Source organism: Ictalurus punctatus, chromosome 27 (genome assembly GCF_001660625.3).
Source record: "Ictalurus punctatus breed USDA103 chromosome 27, Coco_2.0, whole genome shotgun sequence".
In the NCBI taxonomy this organism is placed as follows: domain Eukaryota; kingdom Metazoa; phylum Chordata; class Actinopteri; order Siluriformes; family Ictaluridae; genus Ictalurus; species Ictalurus punctatus.
The window spans coordinates 15894719-15910848 of record NC_030442.2 but is presented as its reverse complement, the minus strand read 5'-3'; the positions used below and the strand labels follow the sequence as shown (position 1 = coordinate 15910848).

The 16130-nt window shown below is 40.7% G+C and overlaps 1 protein-coding gene across 2 annotated transcripts; it reads right to left on the bottom strand.

The window, feature by feature from the left end:
- Window positions 1-264: 264 nt before the first annotated feature.
- sall1a (spalt-like transcription factor 1a) lies at window positions 265-14344 on the bottom strand. Of its 2 annotated transcripts, none has more exons than XM_017459181.3 (3): window positions 13113-14344; window positions 2909-6318; window positions 265-1592 (listed from the first exon to the last, which is right to left on the bottom strand). In XM_017459181.3, the coding sequence occupies exons 1-3, from the start codon at window positions 13183-13185 to the stop codon at window positions 1149-1151; spliced, it is 3927 nt and encodes a 1308-aa protein (XP_017314670.1). In that variant the 5' UTR covers window positions 13186-14344; the 3' UTR covers window positions 265-1148. The 2 variants fall into 2 exon arrangements, with proteins under 2 accessions (XP_017314670.1, XP_017314669.2); XM_017459180.3 differs by lacking the exon at window positions 13113-14344 and adding an exon at window positions 10586-10712.
- Between the last annotated feature and the right edge of the window lie 1786 nt (window positions 14345-16130).

Genomic DNA, 16130 nt, shown 5'->3' with positions numbered 1-16130 from the left:
TGTAACAGTCCAACGGTTTTCAAACCTAATATACATCTTTATATTTATATATTTATATATTTAAAAAAAAATAACAAACAAACAAACAAAAAAACACTATGCTTTACCCCCTGGCCAAGTGGATACCTTTTGAGCATTGTTATATACATTTTTGTTGTTGTTGCTGTTGTTGTTGTTGTTGTTGTGACAGTTTTTTTTTTCTCTGTTCCTCACCAGTCATATATTTATACATGGAACACAGCAAGGCTTAATGGCAGGTAAAGATGTGGAAAACCAGCTCATGTTTACTTCAACAAGTGTAACGGACAGAACGCATTTAATTTCTTTCTCAGGTATAAACCATGTAGACCTTCCTTTGTGTTTGCTCATGTAACAATTAAGCTATTCAAAGCTTCGTAGTGTATAGCAACAAGAAATCAAGGAAATCAAACTAAACAAAGAAAAGCGAGAAAGTGAAAAAACCACAATACAATAAACACTGAAAAGAAGGATTAATTTCTAAAAACAGCTGAGATGCAGTTATGCTTGCTTTGTTTTTACTTAAATAAAAGTTGATAATAGACCTATCTCGTGTATCCTCTGCCTGATGGGGAGGGAAAAAAAATAATCATAGGCTATTTTTTTTTTTTTTTAAACGAGAGGGGAAAAGTTAATACACAGCTGGTAAACCATCTAGCACGAATCAGTGTACATTATTTACAGTCTTTTGCTTTTGTGTATTCAAGCTCTAATGCATCACAAACATGAACAGTTTTGTTATACATACTACAGATAGAAATAATTTAATACTAACGTAAAAGGTTATCTATCCAGAAATGCTAAAAGTTCCAAAAGCACACTTTTACACAATCACACAGCTCCATTCTGGTGATGAAACCGAAAACAAACAGAAAAAAAAACAAACAAACAAACGTAAGTAATTGTTAATGTTTCCACTTCGATTTTCAAGCAAGGTTATAATCACTAATAAATAAGCTTTGTAAAACATTAACATGTTGTACATTGTACAAAAAGCAAGTTCTCTTCTGTAACTAAAGTCTCAATCTTTTTCTTGCACTTGTTCTCCTGTTGTGCATGTGTAAGTACATGTCTTGCAAGTGTTTGTGTTCATGTGTATCAGCTTGTACCATAGAAGCGCTGCTCGTCCTTTAGTTAGTGACAATCTCCTTGTTATCCTCCATAAAACGAGTGAAGCGGAAGTGAGTGCTGTTTTCTGTGTTGGCCATTTTCTCAAGGCCAGCTAGTGCTGCATTGGACTCTGAGTTATGCAGCTTGTCCATGCTGCCCGTCAGGCCGCCGATGGGAGAACTGCCCCCGTTACCCACGCTTCCAGACAGAGACGGCGGCAGGCCTCCGTTCTGGATCACAGAAATCTCATTGGTCTTCATAGCCAGGCCATTGGAGAAGGCGGCGGCATACTGATTCCAGAAGCTAGCTGGGTCTCCGTTGCCCACTCTGCTGGATAAGTCTTTCTGAAAGAGCTCGGGGAACTTGACTGGGTTTGTGCCCAGGAAAGCCATAGGGCCATCTACAGAGAGCCTGCGTCCTCGTCTCGCTGGGGCACTGTTCCACATGTGAGTACCCATATGCACCTGAACACAAACACACACACACCAAGAGAGAAAAAAAAATGGTCAGTCTCGTTTCCAGATTTGTTCTCACATAAACATTAAGTTCATGACTTGATGGAATGGAAAAATAAAATATAACTAATTTGCTAGTATTTAGAAGAGCCTCCTAGAAAACAACCACTGAGGTCTAGTTTTTAGGGTAAGACAAATACATTTTTATAAACACTCCACTATTCTAAAAGCAGATCAAGCCTCTTGAGAATAAGTCACATCTTAGACAAATTGCAGCGTCCTTTCCTATTGTACTGGCCACGATGAAATGTAGCATTTACCCCCGATTTGCTCTTCAAGCATGTGATTTAACCCTGATACATGAGGTATAATAAACAGATCTGATACTTTTCAATACAGCATGGATAACAAACACATGATACCAATTTGACATTTTTTCCACAGCAATGCTATTTTTGCTTCATTCTTCCGAGCCTGTGGGTTAAACAACTCAAAGAATTTTGAAAACGTAAAGGATACGCCTCAAATTTGAAATTCGGGTGGGGAATTATCAGGTTTTAGCATGACTCGGGTTTTAAAAGTGGACATGAAAATTGCTTTGGAAAGGCAAAGTATATAAATATTCGATGCAAGCCTTTTACTAATGAAGTAAGCTGTGAGCTGCAGCTTCAGGTCCTTTACTTCTCTTAATGAATACACTATAATTACTGATTTATTAGGAGGGGAAATTCGTATCTAGTTAGAGATTTACATTGCTTCCTGAAAATTAAAGCCGCCAGTGTGTCAGGTTTCCTCAATTCTTTACAGGCGACTGGTGCGATCACACATGCCCACATAAACCCCCAGAGTTCCTGTTTATCTGTGAGTGGGGGCCCTTTCCCTTCATGATCAAAGGGAATCTCATGTTTTTCACAAGATACATTCTGGAAAAATACTGAGCATGCAGTAGCTCAGGATGGTTGCTGCTAGTAACTGTAGTTAAAGCCTGTTAAGTGAAGCGTTCCTGGCTGTGCTCCATCAGTCACACTCTCAGGTTTCTGCCCAATATTCATATTAATGGGTGACTCAACCTTTCCACTTGTGCACCTTTATTTCAGCACAGCCGAGGTGTTCCTTCTCTCTACCGTTTTCATTAGTGTACAATGACAGTTTCTTAATACGTAAAAAATTTTTTAGAACTCTTACTCTTCCAAAAATAAACCTAAAGACAACTTTTATAAAACTTTAGGGACTGAGTTCATATTATTTCTAACTGACTAACTGGATAAAGGGTCCAGCAAAGCATTATATTTATTATTTAAGTGATTTACTAGAGAAATAATTACCTTGAGATTTCCTTTAGTGGTGAACGCACGTCCACAGATGGTGCAAGCGAAGGGCTTCTCCCCTGTGTGGGTCCTCTCATGGATCTGTAGAGCACTAGAAGAGGAGAACATCTTCCCACATGTGTTGCAGTAGTGCTGCTTGGGTGTCCGTCGTGGAGGTGCAGCTGAAAGCACTGGAGACGTAGAAGCGGAAGAGGTCACCATGCTTGAGGGAAGATCTTTACTGTCATGTTGAGGAGCATGGAGGTAACTATTTTCAGCCTTAATCAAGGAGGGCAAGGATCCAACAGAAAGTAGAGATGGGGTAGGGCTGGGTGCCAGGCTGGTGCTGGGCTCAAAGAGCTGAGAGGGCAGATCTCTCATTTGGTGGGTCAGCATGTGTTGCTTTAGATTACCCTTGGTGGAAAAGCCCCGGTTGCAGGCTGTGCAAATGAAAGGTCTTTCTTTGGTATGACTTCGGTAATGGATGTCCAAGGCACTCTGACACGCAAATGTCTTTCCACAAATGTCACATGACGTGTTCTTAGAAGTGCCTCGCTCACGAAAGGAGAAAAGCATACCCAGAGGGTCTTTAGAGGGGTTCATAGAGGTTAGGTCAAGAGCCCCTAGACCTGAGGAATGGGTTTGCATGAGGCCTGCACTTATGTGCTCCAGTGATAGTGCCCTCTGCTGACGATCCTCCAAACTGGGGGATTTGCGTTGCTGCGGAACACCACTAGAAGGTGATGCAGCTTGCATGGAGGAGGTAGATTCAGAGGCAGCTGGACTTCCTGCACTTTGGCTCTCCACGTCACCTCCTGGTGAAGAGGAATCATTAGTGTAGTGATCACCTTCAACTGAGCCATTTTCTGTTGTTTTAGATATGTTTAGCTGTGAATCTTCTATCAGCCCCTTGGGTGAGTTCTTGTCCTGATGTTCCACACCTGATTGCTCCAGTGGAATAGGTGAAGAACACAGGCTGTCCTGGGATGCGTCAACAGATTTAGGTGTGTCTGGAACACTGCTATCTGGACCATCTTCCATTCCCTCCATGTTGTCATCTGAGAAGTTGTCTAAGTCATCAAAGTTTCTCTCTTCAAATGAACCAGCGTCAGAGCCCATAGACTCTGGGTAGCTGTCATAGAGAGGGGTGTTGGGAATCTGGCCACCCATGTGCATGCGGATGTGCTGCTGCAAGACAACAGCGTTAGTGAACTTCTTCTGGCAGATGGGACACGAGTGCTGCACCCTCAGAGGTGGCATGGCACGATGCACACTGTAATGGGTCTTCAGGTTTCCCTTAGTGGTAAAGGCACGGCCACAAATTTTGCACTTAAAGGGCCGTTCCCCAGTATGTGTACGATAGTGCATTTTCAGTGCACTCTGACAGCTGAGCACTCGGTGGCAGATGACACACTCATTGGGGTCTGTCACCTTCCTGTCAATATTTTCTACTAATTGCTGCAGTTTTGAAGTTTCTGAACCTTGCAAGGGATCAAGAAGTCCTCCAAACGGGAACTTAGCCTTAAACTGCTCTGACATCAGGGGCATCAGTGGGTTGGTAGACATTGGAGGGCTGTTAGAAGTAGTGTACTCTATTTTGCTCTCTCCCACAGAGCTTGTGTTTGTTGTGAAGCTAAAAGGCTGGCTGCTTTCTTCAGTTTTCCCATTTGAGGTAGGCAAGGTTGCAACATCTCCTTCTTCTGACACACCATCGCTGCTCTTTGTGGAAGGTTCTGCTGGACCTGAGTCACTCTTAGCAGAATGGGAAGGGCTTGTAATGGCCACGGAATGATTTTCCTCTTTCTTGATGAACGGGGGTAGGCTTGGTATAGTGGGTGGGAGCAACATGCCAACCGATGAGCTCAGAGTAGTTAAAACAGGCTTACTATCTAGCCAACTAGTGACTGGCTTCTCTGGTGCCATTGACATGCCATATGGAATTCCAGTGCTGGTCGGAATATTGTCCAGATGCTCTGGTACTGGGTAGGGGTTCATCTGGATGTGAGGATACTTCTCTTTATGACGTTGAAAGTGAACCTTCAAGTTGCCACGAGTCGAAAAGCGGTTGCCACAGATGTTGCATTTGTATGGCCTCTCTCCTGTATGCGAACGCAAGTGGATCTGCAAGGCACTGTCGCTCCCAAACACCTTGGCACAAAACCTGCACTTATGTTTGAAGAATGCCTCCTCTGAGCTGCTCTTAGGTTCAAAGGAAGATACACTGGGTTGCTTGCTTTTCCTTTGTTGGGCTAATGCAGCAAGTGAACTGAGATCCTCCACTGTGGTTCCAACACTAGGAAGAGCACTGGAGAACATTGAATTTCCTGGTGGGGGCTGAGGTAGAAGTGAGTTAGCCACAGGATTCAGCAAACTTCCAATCCCAAAGGATGGTGTAGATGACTTTGCCAGTGAGGGGGTTCCTAGCTGAGAATGGAGACTTCCAGCAAATCCAGCCCTCTTCTCCGATGATTGTGTTTTCACCACAGCTGTCCCCAGTGCTCCCAGACTCTGTGATGACTCTCCCATTCCAGAGTTGCTTTGAGGTAGCTGTGCTGCACTAGCTATCTGCTTCAGGCTACTAATGCTAGCAGACTGGCTGGCTAGACTCTGTGCTAGCCCAGCTGCAGCTGCTAGCTGCTGGGACAGATGAGAGCTGAGTGTGGTTAGTGGGTTGGTGGATGAAACCAGAGTCCCAGGGGAGGAATTGGGTGGCACCTGTAGCTCAGGAGACTGGGACGCCAGCAATAGAATTTGATGACGGATCTGCTCTATTAGCTGCAACTGGTGAATCTGCTGTTGTTGTAGGGCTAGAAGCTGTTCCATAAGAGCGGGCACTGCAATCCTCTGGCCTCCTGCTGATCTTGTCTCCTGAGAGAACTGGGCCACTGCCACTTTGGTACTCTGGAGATTTTCAATGATAACATTGCTGTTCATCACAGAGAAGTTTCCCAGTTCTGTCAGATTATCAAGCTGAGGTAGTGTGGCTGAGATAGCAGAGCTGCACAGATTGGATCCCGTGCTACCCCTACCGCCATGACTTGCTTCGCTGCTGCCATCGACGGGGCTGCTTTCCTCCAGGTGTCCACTTCCATTGTCATGGCTAACAGAGATTGCAGACACATCCATATCCATGGCTTCTTCTTTATCCAGTGAGTTATGGTCTAAAAGGTCAGCACACTCCACTTGATCTGTGTTATTAGTCGTGTCATTCACCTGCTCGTCAGGATTATGGGGAGAAGAGCCTGAAGAGAAGGTTCCGGGAGGAGACACAGGATTCTCATTCACTATCAGAACTAATTGATTCTTAGTGCAATTCTTCTGGTGTTGTTCAAGATCCGACAGTTCAAAGAACTCTGCACAGCATCTGCCACAGACATGGGCACCCGAATCCTTGCAAGGGGGGTCGTCCAGCCTGGGCTCTGTGTCCCCTGAAAAGAAAAGAGAGAGGGAGGACACAGAGAGGGACAGAGAGAAAAAGAGAGAGAGAACAAGGGGATTAGTGATTAGAAATGTTTTGCAGCTGAAGAAGCAGCTTTATCTCTTCAATTCTTTTGTGGTTAATCTTCTGTTAATCAGTTTAAACATTTATCCTGTTTATACGTTTAAAAAAAAATACCAAAGGAACAATAAAGCCCAAGCACGTTTAATTTGAAAAAAAAAAAAAAAAAGACTACTACACGGATGAGCTATGTGGAACAGGACAAATGAAGAAGTGATATTAATAACACTTAAAATGATTGCTGAAAAGTGATTTCTAAAAGATGTGTGAATTGTATCTGAATTCCCTTAATCCTACCAGCTTAGGTAATCATTTTCTTCAGACAATCCATCAAAACATAAAATACTATGAACTGAGGACATCGGGGCTTAATGAAATTTCATAGAGAGACATTGATTTCCAATATTTCATACTCCTCAAAGCTTACATGTCCACTAGGCGCAAATCAACCATTTGAAGGACTTATTAGACTTTCAATTTGCTGTCAACTTTGTTCATTTTCAACCAGCCCTGTGCTTCTTGGACAGGTTATCCCTGTCACTAAACTAATTTGTATCCAGGCAGCCTGCAATCAGGGCCTGACAGGCACAAGCGAGTCCATCGGCATTCGGTATCGCCTTGCTGTACTCGTTGCAGCCACTAAAGATGCTAACATAGGCCAGAATGAGAAGTTACAAAAATGCATATTTTATCCCTTACATGGATGCACTAAAAATGAACGTCAGTAAAAATAAACATACAACAAAAATATCAATTATTTCCTTTTAGTTAAAGTGCATGCTGTGCGGTGTTTTAAGTTCGGTAAAAGATTACGATTGTGTATCTGTGGACGTCTGACTCAATATTTCGTGTTTCTCTGTATTTTTCTGAATGTAGGCAACTCATGCGTGAATATGTAAGAAATGTAAAAAAACGAAGTACAGAAAAAGTAGCACTACACTCAGAGAGACACAGGATTCTAGTGAAATTGCGATTTTAAAAAATACAATATTAAAAATAACTACTTTTTATAAAATAAAGACAAACAGGTTTTGCCTATTCTTAAAATATGACAGGTTTTTTTTTTTTTTTTTTTTTTAAGCAGTGAGAAATACTTTTCTGATACTTTTCTGGCCCTCGCTGTGGCCTCCCTTCAGACTTCCATCTTTCTCCCTCTCTCTCTCTGTCTCACTCACTCAGCCCATTCTTTGTACCCTTCAAAAAAAAATCTTGCTGTTTTACATACAAGTTGATTTACAAATTGCAATTTTCTATGAATCCCTTTCATTGTGAGGCTTTGCCCTCTACATTTTCATCAGTGTGGGGATTCATTTGCAAATGAAACCCCTGCAGAAGTGTGTCCCGGCCCTGCCGGGAGACAGGACGGCTCCCCATTGTTCCCCAGCATGGGAGCGTCGGAGCAGGACCGAGGGGGCGAGGGTCTAGCCCGCTCATCACGGCAGTTTCTAGAACAGATCCTCTTTAATTCACGGATTATCCTCCCTCAGTGTTTCTCTGCGCTGGAACATCAGATAACGCTAAAGTTGCCATGACACCAAAGCCGTGCCTCACACCACCTCCATGCCCGCCAGACGGGAAAAGTCAACTTTATGATGAAAAGTTTTTCATATTATAACAGAAAAGATTTAGGTGTGGCTAATGAGGAGAAAAAAAAGAGGGTTTCCTTTAGTCGAGGGGGAGGGGAGGAGATTAAACAGGAATAGCAAATGGTTTATGGTAAAGCTTTCGAGTTAATCTGTGTGCATTACTTTAAGTGCAAGTCTCAAAAGCACCTAGATACTATTTAGTAAATGTCAGCGGTGTACAAAGAACATCATTAATAACGTGAATAAATATGCTGGATACCTTATTCGAGTTTTATTTTGAATGCATAGTCTATGCAACAAGTTGAAATGATGATTTAGGGAAAAAAAAAACCCTAAAAAACTAATACGCAACTTTTTCTACGTTTGTGATATGTAATAATTGTGTACAACATAAAACACTGCCTTATGTTTTGATTTAAAACATTGATCGTTTGATAAAATAATTTGAAACATCTTTCTGAATAAGCAGATTTATATATGCCAGCATTTGTATATAGATAACGCCTTTGCCTTTTGAAAACACCAAAAAAAAAACATGTATCACATTTCTATTGTTTAAAAAAAAAAAAAAAAAAACACGCCTATGACATCACTAAACGTTCACTTAAATTTTAGCTAAAAAAAAAAAAAAAAAAAAGAGCATATTTAGAATAATTATAAAGTCTTCTGCCCTTGCAGCGATCTCCACACGCATCGGTTGCTATGACTTCTGTACAACTCGCATAAATTCACAAATAGAATAAACGGAATAAAGGTATTCGATTATAATTCAATGATTGAATATCCTGATTACTATCTGAGTTCTATCTCAAAGAAATACGAAGCAGCAGACAGACTTCACCGCGCACGCTTGCAGAAGCGAAGAGATAATCTGAAAAAAGCTTGCTGCAGGTTCGAGATGGGAGTCGAGTGGAGGATTAGTGCGTCAAGCCGAAACGAAGCACTAGTTCTAATGAGATCCCAACTTCACAGGGCTGTGGATTTGGGTTCTCAACATGCTACAGAGATTCATCAAACACATGCTCTGAACAAACCGAGACGATCAGGAAATAACCGAGAAACAGAGACACGGAGAGAGAGAGGTTTAGAAATGAAAATGAAAAAGTCAATAAGAAGTAGGAAATGCAGTATTGCCTACGTTGTTTTGCTCTTCTTCCAGCGTCAGACTACTTTCGAAGAGCGACTTACTGTTCACCTCTTCATATCTCTCTGGCTCTGTCCTTCCCACCCTTCTCCCATCCCTCCCATGCCCCCTCTCTCTTTTTCAGCCTTTAGGAAACGTCTCTATGAACACTAGATGGGGTAAAGCTCTTCTCCTCTGGTCAGCTTTGCTTGGCCTATGCATTAGGGACATGCTTTAAAACAGGAGGGGTGTGATAAAGGACTTAACAAAGCAAAGCCAGGCCCTCAAGGCCACTTGCAAAACTTCGACTATAGAAATCATGGCAAGAAGAAGAAGAAAAAAAGAAAAGAAAAGAAGAAAAAAAGGACAAGCAACCAAATCCCTGTATATTCAGTGCTGTTTGTTTCCGTATGTGGTGATATAAGCCGGGGTGAGCTCTTGCCGTACCCAAATCTCTCTTTGGGTGGGAAGTATGTTTGCCGGGGTGAGAAAGGAAGACAGCGACATTCATAACCCCCCTCCCAGTAAAACAGCAGTTCCTGCTATGCTCTCTTTAAGAAGGCTCTCTGGGGGTCAGTGATGCAGTACATGAGGACACGCTGTGACCTGATCTCTCCTCACCTCATCACAGAGGGAGGCTGGCAAAGGTTAAACCAGCTTCACATCCCACCCTCGGTGATGGGCCAACAGGGACAGAGAACATCTCCGCCATAGCGTTCTCAGTGCAGCCTCCATGACTGGGTTTTGACAACACTCAGGCCTCCATTTTCCACCCAAAGTTTATCAAAGCGTGTTTGACATAACGGGAATGGAAAGAAGCTTCTAAGTGGGCCTAAGTAAAGCACAATTAGGTGCATCATGTGCATGGAAGCCAACAGGTTATGCATTTTGACTTGCAAAATACTGCGCTTGGTCATCTGACACGGTATAACAAACGTTGCCATTCATTTCTTTATTTAATTTAAGGAGCACAATTCTGCTCTTGACGTTGTGTTCTCCAAATTCTGGGCAATCTGCAGCTTTGACTCGTCTTCGCACGCAAATCCCAAAATATCCCTTGGGTTTAAGATTTGTTCTTACTTTATTTAATCGTCAGATTTGTATGCTACCTCCTGCAACTGGAGAAGGTGAAAAAAAAAAAAAAAAAAAAAAACACTTGTAAAGGTGGTTCTGTAAAGCCTGATAGAATTTGGTATAATAATAATAATAATAATAATAATAATAATAATAATAATAATAATAATAATAATAATGACCTTAGCGCTTGGTGAACAAAAAAATTCATAGGTGTGTGTGTGTGTGTGTGTGTGTGTGTGTGTGAGAGAGAGAGAGAGACAGAGAGACAGAGCGCGCGCTCTGTCAATTTTTTAAAACTTCCTTTTAAAAGAAAGAGGAATGAAGCACGCGCTTAAGAGACATTTCATTTCATGGAATAAAAGAAAGAATGCACTCGTGTCAGAAATGCGAATTTATATTGAATTTCTTACTGTATACAAGAAGCTGTGCTTGATCACTGCAGTTTGTGAAGACCATGTAAACTGGATCGGAGGAAAAATAAAACTTAGGTGATGCAAATACAGCAAAGCACTTCATCACTTCTTTCTGCGTAGTTGTCTTCATTCGGACAAAAAAAAAAATTGCATATCGGGAGAACTTGAGCAAATCATCTGACGAGCATTAAGAGGACAGAGAGTCTAAAGGACAAGCTTTTCAAGTTTCTCAGCCTGTAGGAGAACTTCTCTCTCTCTCTCTCTCTCTCTCTCTCTCTCTCTCTCTCTGGCATTTCACCATACGTACCATTTGGAAGCAATAGGGAAAATCGAATAAAAAAAGCCCAATTGCGTAGAAAATTACTCGCGCTTCGATACTAGAAACTAAACCCTTATCGCATCAAAGCCTCCTTTCAAAATCTGCAAAACGAAACCTGATCTCAAACGCCGAAAAGTGGACAGAGATGGACCTGTTCCGCCAGATAACACTTTTAAGCCATAAATAGGCCACTTTATGGAAGAAATGTTAATGCGCACTAAACGCTGTTTTAGACCTCAAATGAGCCTCGTGCATGCTTTGAAGTGCGCAGTTTAAAATAATTTAAGATTATCCTAAAGACAAGAAAGTCTAATTATTATCATCTTTACAAAAAAAAAAAAAAAAAAAAAGCGTGGGTAAAGACACAACCTGGCTCAGTTCAAAAGTAACAACAACAACAACAACAACAACAACAACAACAACAACAACAACAACATCAATAATAATAATAATAATAATAATAATAATAATAAAAATAATAATAATGGGAAATTATATTAAAACGATTAAAGGTAACATTTGTAGTCTAGGTGTGTGTGTATTGCATTTAAGTCTCATGTTGGTGTTTAAGCTAATTGTGTCCAACATTCCCAGTAAATACACCATAAAAGCCCTAACCCTGTGTGTACGCAACTTCATGCACATTTTAATGCGCAAAAAGCGCGTTTCCCGAGAAATCCGAACAAAGTAAGACTTTATTTCACCCTGCCAATTTTTCTGCGCTTCTGATTTATTTTAAATGATTATTTTCCTGACGATTCTCAGTGAGATGAAATTTGGACCAAAAAAATTTTTTTTGCAACGATCTTTACGCTCTATAAACAACAACAAGAACAACAACAAGAACAACAACTGCAACAACAACAACAACAACAAAAAAGCAATATTCAAAGTATTTCTTGCTCTCTTTAACGTATATAAAATATACGTATTTGGCAATAAAGGCGACTAAAATTAAATAAATAAACACGTTTTTGGATAGAGTGTAAACAATCCCTTTAAAAGGTTTTGCGTGAACAAATCTAAACAGTCTGGTTTAGAAAATTGTACTTTTCACATTTACTTTGGAATTTTTTTTTTTTTTTTTCCCCTAAAATTGTTCACTGTGCGTTTTGGACCGCGCGCACGCGCGCACACACACACACACACACACACACACACACACACGATGAGGAATGAAACTAATAAATAAGTGACTCACGAGCAAGTTTGTGACAAAATTAGGCCTAAAGTCAAGTCGTAAACAAAAAAAAAAAAAGAAAGAAAAAAAAAAGAAACAGAAAAGAAAAAAGAAAAAAGAAAACCCAAACGCGTGTATGAGTTTCCGTAGTGCTGCCTGTATTTAGTGCTCCATAAGTGCAGAACGGAGGATGGGAGTGAAGAAGGAGGAAAAAAAAGACTCCAGACGTCTGTGGGTCAACAAAACGGACTAATGTAGGCTAGCTCTAACCGGTGCGTGAAGATGGAGAAAATACAACAGTTACCAACATAGACTTAATCACATCTTCATTCTAAAAAGAAGACGTCGCAACTTTTGATGTTAAAATACAAGCGATGGTGAAGATGGAAAACTTAATGCTTGGTGGGTTTTTTTTTTTTTTTTTTAATATATATATTTAAGACGCACAGCCATTTTTGATATCCTGTATATAAATGTCTACATATATATTTAGTTATAATCAGATATTACATAACACAAACAGACTATTCGGCTGGTTGAAAATGTTATAGTAAGACCCAGAAAACTTTTTGCTTGCGTGTTTAAGAGTGATTATGAAGAAGCCTGGTTTGAACTTTTCGAGACTTTTAAATTATTATTCTTCCTATTATTATTTTACATTATTATTATTATTATTATTATTATTATTATTATTATTATTATTATTTTACAAGTCTATTACGGAAAATAGAATACACCGGCTATAAATGTCTTATTTACTCATGCAGATGCTGTAATAAAGCAGTTTTGGAGAGTTCAGAATGCCTGATCTTTAAACATCCTTTCTATCTATTTCTACTGAGAGAGATAGCCTGTAGAGATGAGGGTTTGTTGTTTTTTTTGGTTGTTTTTTTTTTTTTTTTTTTTTTTTTTTTTTAAAGTGCGCTCAGACTGCAGAGAAATGTAGAGAAAGAAAGTGAGAAATCAGGAATTTCAGATTAGTTTGGAGAGCTTGGGAAAGCTTGGCATCTCCGGGACTCACTCACCATCGTGCCCGCTCACTGCCGGCTGCGGCTCGGACTGGAAATGCTGCGGCTTCGCTTGCTTCCTCCGCGACATGCTGGCTCACGCATGGGCCACTCAAAAAACAATCGCTCCAAAAAACTTCCCAGAAATCACGGACACGGAGCCCATCCAGCGCGCATGTGTCCCGTTATGATTATCAATAATGCCTCACAATTAATCATACGGCGAAGGAAAGGGGGAGAGAGAGAAGGAGAGAGAGAGGGAGGGAAGGAAGGAGGGAGGGAGGGAGGGAAGGAGAGAGAGAAGGGGGGGAGGTGGATAGAGGGGGAGGGATGGGTGTGTTTGAAAGGCGATTGGCACCTCGCCAGCCTCCCCCTATTCAAATGAAGTCTCTTTAATCAATTAGCCGCTGATTTGCTGGGGACTCTTGTCTCTCCGGCTGCTCCCACCCAATGAGTCGATTCGAGTGTGGAAGAAAGGCTGGATTTTTCCCCCTCTTCCTCTCTCTCTCTCTCGCTCTCTCTTTTTCTTTTGCCCCAACTCTCTTCAGACGCACTTTAACCCTTTTTTTTTTTTTTTTTTTTTTTTTTTTTTTTTCTTTACGTAACCAGATGGTGAACAGGTTAAAAGCTTTATCTCAACACTGCAGGAATGTCAATTTCTGGCCCATGTGTAGCAAACAAGTTGTCTCTTCTGGATCTGGGGCTTGGAGGCTTTGCGCACGCGTTCGAGTTTCAGTTCAGTTCAAGTGTCCCGTAAAGCTTCAGCAAACCAGCAGCAAAACATCCGCGCTCGTCTTCTTTTCTTTTCTTTTCTTTTGGGCTTTAATTTCGCACGTAAATCAACGTACAGTCCTGGTGCATGAACTCGCCGCTTGTACCTGAACTCGCTTGATCCTCAAGGCGCGGAGTGAGAGAGAGAGAGAGAGAGAGAGAGAGAGAGAGAGAGAGAGAAACAGTAGGTCGGTAAATGGGTTTGCGTGCGTCACAGCGTCGGGAGTCCGGAGATCGTGTCGAATATCCTCAAATCAGACCGGGTCGATTATCGTCGAGCGGGGATGAGTAACGCGTTTTCATCACGCGTCGCGTTCAGCCAACAAACAAACTTTAAGGGCCCTTGTAGGGACTGTGAGAAATCATGAGCCCGGCCCATCTGCTGTCTGATTGGTCAGTGCTGTGCTCCATCATACGCAGCTCTCTCTCTCTCTCTCTCGCTCCATGTCGCGCGCTCCCCCGACTCTCTCTCTCTCTCTCTCTCTCTCTCTCTCTCAGTGCCTCTCGTCTGTACCTTGTGCTCGTGAGCTTCTCCACAACTGTTTGAATGCTTGCCATCTAGGGCAAAATGATATCAGAAAGCGACTTTTTTTCCTCCCCTTTTAAATCGGTTTGTTTTCTTTCAACCCGTGCCCGGAGAGTCTCTGATGCAACAGCGACACGCTTATTTAATGTCACACAGAGCGGAGGTGAAATGGTTTCAGTGTTAAAAAAAAACAAAAAAAAAACAAAACAAAGTCGAGTGTGTTGCCAGTATTAATTGTCCTACTTTATTTCCCCTCAAAATAAAACTCCGGCAATCAAAAAACAAAAAAACAAACAAAAAAAACAAAAACAACAACAACAACAACAACAACAAAAACGTACTTCATTTGGCTTTTGTTATTTTCTTGCGACAAAAAGAAATGTTTCAATCTCCGTAGACGTGCACCTGAATTTGGATAGTTTTATTAAGACATCTTAAAAATGAAAAACATTTCCCACCCCCCACAATCCGTTCATGTTTGTTTGATTTCAAAAGTCTACATTCCGACGGAGTTTATGTTCAGACGTGAAACCCGACAAATTAAAATGACAGGTTTTAAAATCCAGGATATATATCTCGATTAAAATAATTAGGAGTATTTGAAATATCAGGGCGCATCTAAATTTTACGAGCACTCCAAAGAGAGCGGAGATGCTCTAGGAAATAATAATAATAATACTAATAACAATACTTCTACTACTACTACTACTACTACTACTACTACTGCTACTATTATTATTATTATTATTATTATTATTATTATTATTATTATTATTATTAACAACAACAACCATAATAATAATAATAATAATAATAATAATAATAATAATAATAATAATAATAATAATAATAACCATAATAATAATAATAATAATAATAATAATAATAATAGTGAGTCTTGGAAACAGGATTGATTGCATTTGATGCGGGAAGAGTTTTAAGGATGAGAGTTGGCTGTGCAGCGGGTGATTTATGTCCAGGACAAGACAAACGAAGCCATCAGTCCGGCTGATTTTGAGAAATGAAGATAATAATGTTACTATAGGTGATGCCTCGGATGCCATTATTTTTCTCTGAATATTTAACGAGGTGCTGCGGGGCGAGATGGATCAGGTCTTCCAGAGAGTCAGCTCTCTCTACTGAGGGCGTCTCTTTTTTACTTATTAATGAAAGAAAAGAGGGATAAAGACACAGGGGGAGAAGCTGCGGAAACAGACGGACTTTCTGTTTGGAGCAGGATGACGCACAGAGCAGAAATCAATATCCTACTTACCCTTAACACACCCCTGATTAGGTTGCTTTCAGTTATTTTCACACACACAAATTATATATATATATATATATATATATATATATATATATATATATATATATATATATATATATATATAAATATAATTGTTGTTGTTGTTATGTTTAATTTAAAAAAATAGTGGGTCAAAATGCTTAAAATGTGGTTAGAGCAAATAAATAACACATAATAAATTGTGCGTATTATCATCCTTTCAATATTTTTCAAACATCATTAGGGTGTGCCATTCTTTTTAACAAGTCTTGACTGTAAAACGTGTTATTGTCACTTAATCCCCCCCCACAAAAGCCAGGATGATTGTGGAGATGAGCACGCGCATCTCTCATCCAACTCTCCAGTGCATGCGCTCACGGAAACGCTCCGACTTGCAGCTCCGCTCAGTCTCGTTCGCAGTGAAATTCCCGAGCTCGTGAAAAGAAATGTGGAA